Source organism: Pteropus vampyrus, unplaced genomic scaffold (assembly GCF_000151845.1).
Source record: "Pteropus vampyrus isolate Shadow unplaced genomic scaffold, Pvam_2.0 Scaffold41, whole genome shotgun sequence".
In the NCBI taxonomy this organism is placed as follows: Eukaryota; Metazoa; Chordata; class Mammalia; order Chiroptera; family Pteropodidae; genus Pteropus; species Pteropus vampyrus.
The window spans coordinates 8,951,947-8,965,013 of record NW_011888822.1 but is presented as its reverse complement, the minus strand read 5'-3'; the positions used below and the strand labels follow the sequence as shown (position 1 = coordinate 8,965,013).

Here is a 13,067-nt window from a genome sequence, read left to right as displayed (position 1 = left end):
TGTATCTCTCCATTTTGCTTTTAATCCAATCCCAGAGATTCCCCCCATTCTGCTTTGCTTTCTCCTACCTCCTTGATCAATCACCAGTGGATTTCATTTAACCTTTCTTACGTTTCTCCTTTGATTCTAAATGTATAAAATGAACTGCAAAACTGCCTTTTTCTTAATCCAGTGAGCTCTTATTCTGGGCATGTCCTCAGTTTGGCACTAATAAACTCTAATAAACGCTTATAAAATTTTTCTATAGGTTTGGACATTCTTATGTCAACAGAGGGAATGGAAAGTTTTTCTGTTTGCTTAATATTAAACTTTTTTTTATGCATAGTGATGGGCAGAGAATGGTAGAGGTGTTTCAGTTTTATATAATGCCATGCCCATTTGTCTCTTGAAATTATAATCTTAATTTTTAAAAATATATATTGTTTAAAAAAATCTGCAGTCATGGTCATAATAGGAAACACAGTGCTTACTTTGTTACTGTGTAAGGAATTCACTTTTATAAGATCATAATCCCTTATCTAGAAAGCTCTGAAAACTAAATGTTTTTTTTTTTCTTATATAAGTTTGCTGTCAAATCTGCTTTGATGGTAAAGCCTGACTTGCACTGATATGGAGTTATCTATAGGCTTTATCTTAGTGTGAGTACTCATACCCTCTGCTGCAAAATAGTGTGTGAGATTATGGAATTCTGATCCAGGGTACATTGAAGGTGTCAAGTAGTAAATGTGCATATCCTATGCTATAAAAAAAAAAATCAGGAACACATATGGTCCCAAGGATTTGGAAAAAGGGATTGTATATCTACACTTAACCTTCAAATCAACCTTTTGAAGTCGATGTCATTATTTCCATTTAAAATGAATAAAGGTTAAGTAACTTACTTAAGGTCATATGGCAAGTAAGTGGCAAAGTTAGGATTCTGATTTGTGCAGTTTGGCTCCAGAGTCCATGCTCTGAACCATTAACTATACGGCACTTCTCTTACTGCTTTTCTGTTTAATCATAAGCATATAGATCAACTGTAGCGTGAGTCAAACTTTAGTCAAAATTTATTTGCTTATGACTTTTAATACCTTTGAATTACAGTTTAAACATTCAGATATCAGAGAATCAGTAAACTATATCTTGCTGATAGTTCGGCATTCTGCCTAACACTTTATGAGCTATCCAAAATGTCAATATAAGAGCCTCAAACTTAACATTTAACAAACTTTAATATAATGTACAAATTATGATTATATAAAATTTCAAATTTACACAAATAGAACAGATTATGAATCTCCATATAGTCATTAACATAAATTCTTTAACTGTTCAACAATTCGTGGATCATTTTGTTTTATTTATTTTTCACTTGCATTTCTTCTCAATCCACACTATTTTGAAGCAAATATTAGCCATATGATTTGGTTATCATATTTGAGTGTGGGATATTTCTGTAATAAGTAACAAGTAATCATCAGCTATTTGGTTACTTGCATCATAATTCCATTAGGAAAGACAGGATAAATATGCTCAATTTTTTTTTTTTTTTTTTTTTTACCAGTTTTCACAATAAGAGTGGGTTTCCTTCTGTCATCAGAGATGAACAATGAGATTTTTGGCTTTTGTATTTGGTTGATTGGTTGAATCTTTTTTATATAATATTTAATATATATGTGTTTCAATCCATTCCAGTTACTTTTATTGATGCTTGAAATTATCTTCGGCCAGAGGGATGCTTTTCAAATTGGTTTCTAAGTCTTTTTGATAGGACTCTCATAGCCTTTGATGGCTTCCCTGCTTGCTCCACATGCAACATGTTTCAGGTTCATTTTGTTCATTTGCTGCCCCAGACCCCAAATTACCCATGTTTCTAGGAGTCTCTGTTCTTTTTAATGGGAAATGGTTTGTAGCAATCACAGTCTCAGTGCAAGGGGAGCTTGTTGCTATGGACAAAATAGAGGTGTTGTAATAAATCATAAATTCTTAACTGGGCAGGTCATGGTGGGTAGTCCCACCCCAGGCCTATATAACTTGTTTAGTGGAAGGTTTTTAAGCCAGCCTTGTCCATTGTTCTTGAGCATCTAGGTTAATACACCTTTGAAATGCTAGAATACCCTTAGAAGGCGTAACCATCTTCAAGAGCACATAATCTTGTTAACTATCCTGTAATCCAATCCCTGCCTTGCATTATCCTACCTTTATGTAATCTTCCTTACATCCCCTCCTAATTCCAAATGCATAAAAGAAACTGCAAACTCTTATTTGAGACTTTGCTTTCTAGGAATCATCATTTTTTGCTCAAACTCAGAAATTCTCTATGGGTTTGGATGTTTCTTATGTCGACATTGCTATGGAGTTGGTTGTTTATAGGTCTTTTCAATGGATGATGGAGGAGGTTTGTTTTTAAAGGTAAAATATATTGTTAATTCATATTGGAACCTGTAATTGAAATTTAGAACTACAAGATTTTTATATAACCTCATCAGGCTTACATCTGTATTACATGTTAAAATTTTCAGCTTGAAAGATGCCGTCTTAACCACTTCCATTTGGTTAATCCCAACCAACACTGCCACTAAGAATTTGGCTATTGAAAACAATTTATGATTCTTTTGTAATTCTTTTAGTCCTGAGGTACGTCCTACCAAGATGTACAAACTACGTTTCTAAGCCACTTGGGATAATTCTGTTGTGGTATGCTGCTGATTCATTTAGATTCATTTATTTTCATTTTACTTTCAATGATAAAGGATTACTTTTTAAAATTTTAATTTTGTTTTATAATGTAAAATACATGATTCTAAAGTCACATCTATATAATGTAGATTCAGAGAAGTTTTTTTGTTACATCTATGTATATTCCCTTTCTCAGATAAATGACAGCATAGTACACATCCTTTTTCCACCATGCTTTTTCCACTCAATATGTCCTGCCGTGTCTAGAGAGACTACTCAATCCTTTTTCACACCTGCATAGTTCTAGATTGTGTGGATATACAGTAGTTTATTCTGATTAATCAGTCTCCTATTAATAGACATTTGAGTTTATTGTAATGTCAATTTGAAGAAAGTTTAAATCTTAACATTGACTGATTTTTGGGGGGAAATTATATGTTGAGAATGGCTGTTGCAATAATACATAACTCAGTCTTATGTTCTTAAAGTCCCATCATGTTTGCTCTAAGGCTGAATGACTACAGGTTAAATGACTACAGGTGCCCCTTAAAGTAGCACCACGTGGGTGTCACACCAATTTAGTTGGCATGTATAGTCTTACAATGAGGCTATTCTATTTTTATAAGCCTTTCTTATGTATTATGTTTTTAAAATATATAAATGTATTTTATGTAATATATATATCACGCCACTCAATGGCAAACCAGCTTGTTTGAAAATTTATTTTAAATGCCTACAATTCATTTTGAATTAGCTAACAGGAAAGCTACATTTCCTGTACATGACCAAAATAGGACGGTGGCAAGTAAGCTGAAAAAAGCATGTTTAAAAATCACTGTCTTTATTGGTATGGGGTGGGCAAAATATGAAATAATAGAGCAGTAGTTAGTTCCCTTAGAGGCAAAGTCTTTTACATAAAGAGTAAGTAGGTTAATGCTGTGAAGTGCTTTAGAATAACGAATGGTGCATGTCAAATACTTTATGTTTTTGCGTTATTTGAAAAAAAAAAAAAGCCAGATTACATTCCTAAATCCAGATAACACTCATGCCTATTACTAACAGAACTTGTACAATTCTCATAATAACATCTAAAAAACATTATTTTAAAAGCATTTAAGCCTTTGGAAATAAATTGTTGCGTTTCCTATGATCACATTACTTAATATTGGTGACTTTATGTGTCTGAGCATAAGTTTATTTTATGGTGTCAACCTCCATGTAATCAGTTCAAGTTGAATCAGTATTTAATGATTAACTCTAGTAAGCTCTCATAGAGATGCCAAGAGTAGAAGACAGTGTAGGAGATGGGCGTTCAAATAATTATGATAAAATAATAAACAATTAGATTTCAAGTAATTGTAAAATAATAAAATGATAAAAATTAAACTCCACAGAGCAGCACTTGAATTTGGTGAGTTTTCGGATAGGTAAGGGGAGAGTCAAGTACACTACTACGTAATGTGCGGGGACGCCAAAGATCCTCATCATCAGAAAATGCCCCAGATTTGAAAGTTAGGGTAGCTAGCTTCTGCCCTAATTAAGAAAACAGTAAAAATCGTCATCAATGAAACGCAACAGAATGGAGGAGAGTCAGGTTTTTTAATCTTAGGATCCTTTAAGCCTTATTGCTTTCTCCCAAGGAGGACACTCCAGCTTCTTTAGATGCCGCTTTTCTTTCTAGCTCTGCTGAGACAGCTGGCGCGGAGGCTCCCGCCCCGACCTCGGCCGCAGGGCCAGCAGATGGTGCCCCACCAGCCCCTCCCAGCGCGCCCGCGTGGGGCTCTGGGCGCCCAGCCCTTGGCTGGCCCGGTGTCGCCCCAGGCTTCGGCCTCCGGCCGCCCCCTCCGCAGGCTCGGGCCCGCCTCCCCGCGCAGGCTCTGGCGCCCCAGGTTTCCGGTGAGCGGCAGTAGCCGGTTATGACGACTCCCTCCTTCTGAGCAGCGGCCGTCTCCTCCTCCTTCGGAGCCCTGACTCCCCCGGCTCCAGGTGGGACTCGCCCCGGGAATCCGCGGAGCCTTCACCGCCCCCTCCCCGCGGTGGCCGGGCTGTGCGCGCCTCTTTCGCCCAGGCACGCAGCGGGTGGTCCTGCCCGCTCCTGGCGCGGCTCCGCGGCGGGCTGCAGCCTCTCCTCGGGCTCCGCCAGCACCTTCCCACCGCCTGCGGGCCGGCTCTGGGCCTCCCGGGCCCCGGGCGCTCGGCCCCTTCGAGGTGCCTGTAGCGGGGAGGATTCCCCGTTCCCGGCCTGCGCCGCGCTGGCCAGGTTTCCCAGGCTCGGGCGGAGGCGCTCCCCCAGGACCCTCCCAGGCGCGCGGGCGACCAGAGGCGTAGGGGTGAAGGGTGCGGTGTGGTGTGGTGGGCGGCCCCCGGGATCTCTACGTCTGCCAAGCAGCCCCAAGCGGTGCCGGGGAGTGGAGAACCCCAGCGCCCCAAAGTGGCGGCGGAGGGTGCTCTCCGCTGACTCCGCAGCGCTGGTTACCCGTCTGAAGTTCTAGCAGAGTTGGCTGACCTCCACCTCGTCATCTGAGGCAGCCAAGCCTTTTCTCATCCCCTAGTCTTGTACCTATCGTGAGGCTTATGGCACAGTGGGGAGCCGTTTATGAGTCACTGTGAATCTCAAATTCGTTTAGCTTTTCGTTTGTCCACTGCCTTCTTCGAACTTTCCCAAGCTCTGTTAGAGCATTGCCACATGTCGCCCACCGTGGTCCCTATCTGCCTCAGCGTTTCACTTCTCATCTTTCAAGAGTTTCCCTTTTCTCTTTCCCACCTTTAGGCCTCTGGAAATCCAGTTAAGGGATACAGAAGTGGAGGGAGCAGCTGCTTTGCGCTGAAGGAAAAAGTAGCTCACCTGCTAAAGCTCCATCTGCTAGAGAATTGCCCATCCCTCTTTGGGGGCCTTGCAAGAGGACTCAACACCAGAAGGGCTTTCTGCCGAGGGTGAGTTCTCATGCACCAGCAGCCACCCTTTGCTAGCTTATGCGAGTGAGTACATGTCCTCTGCAAAAACCAGGTTTCTGATCTGAGTCTTTAGATTTTTCCCATAAGCTAAGCGTCACTCCTCCATGGATCAGTGGATTTGGTTGTGATGGCTAGAGCTAAGGACAATGGACTTGGATAACCAAAGGGCAGGACTTAGTCATACCAATGGCTTTATTACTGGGAAGGATGTTAAAGAATGAGACATCCTGCCTGTTGAAATGTGAGGCCCAAGCAGCAGTAAGGCTCAGGTAGGTAGCTCTGATTCAGTGATTAGGGTTCCTAGAGTGAGAATCTAGTGAATTGTTTGCTCCGAGGAATGTTTTATCTGCCAGTACCAGTCGAGTCCTCTATAAAGTGGACCATCTCCTTCCTGCTTACCATTAGAATCTGGTCTAAGTTACTGTGTTGAAAATGGTACCTGTAACTTTACTTTTAGCAGTATGGTATTCATTAAGGTAAAGAAAGCACCATGAACCAGGCCTTCTGCTTAGTGGTTATCTCACTAAATGTCAGGCCCTTTGCTTATAGGTTATTTCAGTAAATTATTTTTCTCTTAATATTTCCTTTAATTCAGAATATCACCTGGATGGTAAAGTCTACTTTAACATCTTTTCAAGGTAATATGTTTCATTTCTGACAGGTTTTATGTAACTGAAACAGTGCAACAGCTTCTGAGTGGTCTGAGGATTACAGAGGTAAATATTTTTATTATAAGTTACCATTACTATTAATAAGTATTTTTTTATTTTTTAAAATTGCTGTCGGCTTACTGTTTGATAAAAGTCCTAACCAAAAAGATTAATTCAGTTCACTTTTACAACAGATAACAATATACTCTTTAGATACACCTAAAAGAAAAACCACTATATTTGCCACTGTAGAAGGGAAAGGATACTCTTGGTATCCTTACTGTTCAGTTATGATTTGTTGGCTTTGGAACTTGAGGCTTGGTGGAACATAGCAGTCTGTTTCTAAAAGCTCCATCTCTATTGCCCATAGTTAATGGAGATTGCTTTTGAAAGTTGGGTTTTCCAGTATGCCCCAGTGACAGAAGACCTTACTGGGGAGCAGCTAATGTGCAATATGGCTCTATCATCTCGTGGAAAGAGCACTTTAAAAAAAATACAGAAAAGATACCACTAAAATGAACCAAGAATGGCATGATTATTGTCTGTGATATACAGTAGAAATCTAGTCTGAGAAATTTAATCCTTATGGGTGAGTTAGAAATACAGTAAGGTCTGTGGCCATTATCTCTTTTCGCAATTCTAAAGCAGGACAGAGAGGGTTTAAAGGTCTGGTCTTTGAGGTAGATTGCCTGAATTTCACTCCTGAAGTTTTCTAAGTCTAAGTCCTATCATAGATTGTTATTATACCCACCTGAATGTAAGCTTCACAAGGGCAGGGAGTTTAGTTCTTGACTGCATGTTTGTTGCTGTATCCTTGGTACTTAAAAAAGTACCTGGCACGTAGTATATACTCACATACTGATTGTGATTATTAGTTTTTTATTCAGTGGATGCAAACTTGCTCAGAGCCATTGCACTTCCTTTTTTTCAAATACCTGGCATATTCTCCCTGCTCCTCATCATTCAGGTCTCAGCTCAAATGTTATTTAGCACCTCACCCCATTCAACATGGCTTTCAACATTTATCTAATAAACACCTGCATAGTGGTTAATGTGCCAGATACATCTAAATACTTTACTAATATTTAACTCACTACAACCCTATGGGATTGGTTTATTATAATTTCCATTTTACAGATGGAAAAGCTGAGGCATAGAAAAGTTAAATGACTTGCTCAGGGTCGTACAATTTAAGAAGCTGTAGCTGGATTCAAACCTAGTACGTCTAGTTTTAAAGTCCATGTTCTTAACCACCATGCTATGTTGTCTATCATATTACCTTTATTTCAGGCATCCACAAATGGTCATATCAAGGCCTTCCTCCCATTTTTGTAAATAATATTTTATTAGAACACAGCCACTCCCACTCCTTTAGCAGAGGCTGTGACTACTTTTCCACACAAAAGCACTGTTGAGTAGTTGTCACAGAAGACTGTATGGCTTGCAAAAATATTTACTATCTGGCTCTTTACAGAAAAAGTTTGCCATCCCCTGGTTTATTTGATTCATAGCCCTTATCATCTGAAATTGTTTATTTATTTACTTTATGTCTCTTGTACTAGATTATAAGATCCATGAAAGCAGGGGTCGTTCTTGTTTTGTTCACCCCTGTATATTTAGCTCTGAAAAGAGAAAAAAATTCTGAGATGTTCTAAATTAAATTACAGGGGCTGAGACTGTGAGAGACAGAACTGTTTGTTAATGGCTGTGGGCCAGCTAGTAGAAGACTTCTCACATGCCCATTGGGGTTTTGGTTTAATTTCTAGGTTGTTGTTTCCAAAGATTATTTAGCCAGGCACCATCTAACTCCATTAGCACCACCTCCCGCCCCGGGGGTGCTTGCACCTGGGCTTTCCAGACTTCTGCCCATAGCCACTCAACAAGAGTGAGATTTCTTTATGCAGACTCTTCTATCCCAGAGCTGAGGCTTTACCTTCTCCCACCCCTTTGTCTATAGCTCATGTGAATTCTTTCAGGCTATCTTTTTCTTCCCCTTTCTCCCTACGTGACTTATAAAAACACTTTCAAAATTCTGGGGCAGGGCATGTGCTATCTTTGCTACCTCGCCATGCTGCTGGTGGTTTATACTCCATGTCCCAAGACCGGTTTTTCTTCTGGCTAGCATTTTTAGCTCAATAAACCTTACTTATAAAAAGACTTTCCAGTAGTGGAAGTTAAGAAACTTTACTTTACCACCTCCTAACACAGTGCCTTGGCACATAACAGGTTCACAATAAGTATTTCCTGAATAAAGGAACAATAGTGGGTAATGTAGCAAAGTTCATTGTAATTATGCTTAGCCCTTGACCCCTTTGATTTTTAAAGGATATGTCTTAATGAACATGTTTTCAATTTGATCTCTAGGTTGGGAGGTTGCTATGTTAATGCTTCTTGTTTTTGGAATACTCCTTCATGACGTCCCACTGAGCAGCCAAGACGAGGCCACTCCTGAGGCTGATGGCATTCCAGGAGAACCTCTATTTAACTATGCCAGCCTCCGCTTGCCAGAAGAGCACATTCCCTTCTTTTTGCATAATAATAGGCATATTGCCACGGTCTGTGAAAAAGACTCACATTGTCCTTATAAGGTAAATATTATTTCTTCTCTTATTTATTTTTAAAAGTATGCGATTTAGGCTAACTTAATAGTTCTGACTTATAACTTGAACTTGAAGGTAGAATTCTATCCTTTGGTTGTAATGGGAGTCATTCATTGTATTTGATCTCACACTCCTGAGTGACTAAACTTTGTTTAAAATTATGTCCCAGTCATAGAAGTGAGATTTAAAATCTAAATTGCTAGTAAAATAAATATTATTTGTATACTCTATAAATGAATCAAATTAATTCTTTTTTTTTGCAGAAAAAGATATCTAGTTAAAAGTAACATAAGAATTTCACACCTCTTTTTTTAAATGCACTTAATTAAGACTGTTACTGTGACTTCTGTTTTCTGAGTTGTTGGAAAGGCCTCAAGTTGGAGCTAATTAAGACATCTCCTGAGGCCTTACAGATCAAAGCTGAGCATTGTGAGGAACTTCCTTTCCCATGGCGCTGGCACAGGAAGCTTGTGGTGAAGCAGACCTGGGATTCAGACTAGCATTGCTCCCCGGCATTGCAGAAGAGCATTCAAAGTTCCCTGGCCCACAGCAGCTGCTGTGTCCCCCCAGGGTTGCAGAGCTCTTCATGTCTTGTGGGGTCTGCTGATCCTGACTGATGATGTTGGGAGTGGTGGTGATTAAAGATAATTGTTGTTAAGAACGTTAAAACTACTATTCTTAGAATTTACTCGTTATTTTTATGAAATGAATATGCATTGTCAAATATAAAAGCAAAAGTTCTATAAAGCTTTGTTTTCTTCATGGAGAAACCTAAGAGTCCTCTCTCAATGTCAGAAGGGAGGCCAGTCTAAATGTACATATTTTATGTTCTAGAAACACTTAAAAAATCTAAAGTATTGCTGGGGTTATGAGAAATCCTGCAAACCAGAGTTCAGGTTTGGTTACCCTGTTTGCACCTATGTCGACATGGGATGGTAAGTTTCCAGATGGAATAACTTCTCCCCTTTAAGTCATCTTTCTCTGCAGTATTTGCTGATGCTCTAATTCCTATCGAGGCTTTTTTGGTTTTAGGTAGTAATTCATTATGATATTAATTTGTTTACAAAGTCATGGATTCAACTTGACTAACGCCTCTCCCACCCCCCCCCCCCCGCCCCCAGGAATATCTGTCATTTCTTCTGCCAGAGGGAGAAAACAGAGTAGATCACAGAAAATACTTTCCCCCAACAAACACTAAGAAAATAAATCGATGGTTTCCTCTTGATTCTGAAGGAGAGTTAAGTTTAATTAGTATTTCTAATACATTGCAAGGTTAATGGATTAAGAAAACTATAGTAATCAACAGTTCAGTCTCTTTAGTTCCAGATGACCCTAACTTCATACATTTCTGTTCTGTATTTTTATTATAAGGGAGTAAGTCTATTAAAACTTATTTTGGTAAGTTCAGATAGCAAGAGATAGTTTTAGGAAAATTATGATAGTGTACTTAAAATCAATGGTAAATTTCTGGCAATTTAACCTTTAGAAAGAAAATTCAAGGTTCAGAAAAGTAAAAAGAAAAAAGTCACAGAATCTCTTTGTTTACAAATAGGACAGATACCCTGGAATCAGCCCAGGACATATTCTGGAAACAAGCTGACTTCGGATATGCTGGAGAGCGGCTGGAGGAACTTCATGTGCTCTGTCAGCCTAAGGAAATGGTGGGTGTTTAGCCTCTTAGTATCCAAGCATGTTTATTTTAAAATACTTGTAATGTTTAGCTCGTAATGTAAACACAAAGTAGATGGTGCTGTGAAGGGCTCCCTCACTCTCATGTATTTATTGGCTTGGACTTTTATTTAACTTCCAAACACAGGTGGTTCTGTGTCAGATGGGAACCATGTCCTTGTTTTCACACATACATCAGATGACCATATTTTGAGACAGTTAAAATATCACTAGGTTTAGAATTTTTCCCCCAATCTGTGCTAAAGAAGACAGTTTCATCTTTCCAAATTCCCCTTGCAAGTAGTTTGGGACAGATGATATACCCCCACCGTACTGCTCTTTGTTTGTTTAGAACTTTACAGTTTGCAGAAAGCTGTCCTATGTGTTAGTTAGTTCAGTTCTCACAAGGATAGAAAATAGGCAGGGCAGGTATTACGAATGCCACTTGACCAGAGAAGACAGGGTCCTCAGAAAAGTCAAGCAACTTCTTCAAGACCACATAGCTACTACATAGAGTTAGTTGTACATCTAGAATTAAAATGCAGGTTTTTTCCTGTTTGCTGTCAACTGTGCCACATTGCACTCAGTTGGTAATACAAACATGTTATCTAGAGGCAGTTTTGGGGTAGTCCATAGAAGAGCAAGCTCCACATTCCAGAGTTCAAATCCTGAATCTTGGACAAGGCGCCCAACCTGTCTGTGTTTCAATTTCTTCTGCTCTTAAGCCATGCCTATTTCATAGCTTGTGGTTAACATGAAATAAGATTCTGCATATAAAAATGCTCAGTGCAGGGCCTGGCTCCTAGCAAAGAGCTCAGTGTTTTTAAAGGTCCATGGAGTTTTAAGCACTTATGACTAGGATCTGTTATCTCCCAATGTTTTTGAACCTTGGTGGAGTTTCTGAAATCTCAGAGTCTCCATTATCTCCAGGCAATCCAGAAAAAAAAAAAAAGAAATTAATGCACTTGCATTAAAAAAAAACAAAAAACAAAAAACTAAATACATGCTCTATAGCACTTTTAGAGGATATCACCTAATAGAACTTTGAGCAGTTCTCACAAGGTGGATTAAGCAGTGGATTAAGCAGTTCTATTGAGGAAGCAAAACATTAACCCTCACTGCTGCAGGGTGCCTTTAACCGATGCTATTTCATATATGTTATATCCTCTGGCTGGTGTCTAGCTGTTTATGTGGAAAGGGCAAAGGAGGAGCCACTGCTTTACCTGGCACACCTCTTCCAAGGCAGTTTGTAGAATGTTTTCCTGGCCAAGATCTGTCTGTCTATGTTTTGTGCTATTAGAATATGATCCCTTAGCAACCATGGATTCCAAAATACCATGCAGGTCAAGATTAAGGCCTGTGTTCATTGAGAATTACAGGAGAAATAGTGAAATGGTATTTAAATCTATCTATAAATAAAATCCAGATCAGACAAAAGTTTTTGGAACTGTCCCTCTCTCAATACAAACCAGATTGGTAGAAATAGAAACAGGCTCTGGTAGTTGACTCTTAAACTCATTTATTTCAGTGATTTCGAAAACATTTCTTTGTGTTGCTGTTCTGACAGGGGCCCCACACATTTTGTAGCTGGCATACTGCTCTGTCAGCCTTGTCTCATGTATGTATTCTTCCTTGTTTCATTTGGCTTTTTCAAAATGTTCTCCCCTCCCACACCCCCAAATGCTTTTTTACAAAGGTGGGATAGTGATGGCTCTGAGTGCCTTTTTTGGGGGTTGGGGGTGGGGACTGAACCACGCATACAGCTCTTGTCTTTAGAATTTGAGGTGATATAAATAGAACATTTCAAAGTTCTTTGTAGTCACCTAAAAGCGTGAAATTGGCAAACCTATGCTTGGCTAAAGTCTGCTTGGGATGGGGAAAAATCCTTAAACAGAAGCAGTCTTTGGGAAGCTTTCCTCATCACATTGTGTGGTTTCAACCTGAAGGTGTACATATAGTCAGCATGTCCAGCAAGTTTGGGTATGTCCTCGAAATGTTAATACTCAGAGTTATTTTTTTTCTTTTTCTTAACCTTATTTCAGAATGACTCAAGTCTGGTATGTTCTCGTTATCTTCAGTATTGCAGAGCAGCCAATCTCTATCTTGATTTAAGAAACATCGAGAGAAACCGTGACAGGTATTTAAGTGACTGATACTAAATCTAATGGAAATTCTGAAATATTTTCAGGCCCAGCAATATGCTTTAGATAATGTGGTGATGAGGTTGGAAATGGTTGGGGGATAGAAGACCCCAATCAGCCATGAGTTGATCATAAGCTGGATTATGGGTCCATCATGTACCTCTATCATTCTGCTACTTTTCTATATGTTTGAATCATTCTATTAGAAAGTTAAATTCTGATGAAAAACTGATTTTGGAAATTGAGAAACTACCTTGGTTACAATCAATATGCTTGAGTCATGAAAAAATTTCTGAACTCAATTTAATATTTTGTTACTCACCAGATTTAAGGAAGATTTTTTCCAGGCTGGTGAAATTGGAGGACACTGTAAACTTGACATTCGTACGTTG

The 13,067-nt window shown here is 39.3% G+C and overlaps 1 protein-coding gene across 1 annotated transcript in view; it reads left to right on the top strand.

The window, feature by feature from the left end:
• Positions 1-4,492: 4,492 nt before the first annotated feature.
• EOGT (EGF domain specific O-linked N-acetylglucosamine transferase) overlaps positions 4,493-13,067 on the top strand; it is a 38,367-nt gene continuing 29,792 nt past the window's right edge. The window contains exons 1-8 of the mRNA XM_023529709.1: positions 4,493-4,647; positions 5,432-5,595; positions 6,278-6,332; positions 8,631-8,854; positions 9,701-9,801; positions 10,419-10,527; positions 12,577-12,671; positions 13,001-13,063. Coding sequence (XP_023385477.1) covers positions 8,645-8,854; positions 9,701-9,801; positions 10,419-10,527; positions 12,577-12,671; positions 13,001-13,063 — 578 coding nt within the window. The 5' untranslated portion in view covers positions 4,493-4,647; positions 5,432-5,595; positions 6,278-6,332; positions 8,631-8,644. The remainder of the gene's footprint in view (positions 4,648-5,431; positions 5,596-6,277; positions 6,333-8,630; positions 8,855-9,700; positions 9,802-10,418; positions 10,528-12,576; positions 12,672-13,000; positions 13,064-13,067) is intronic.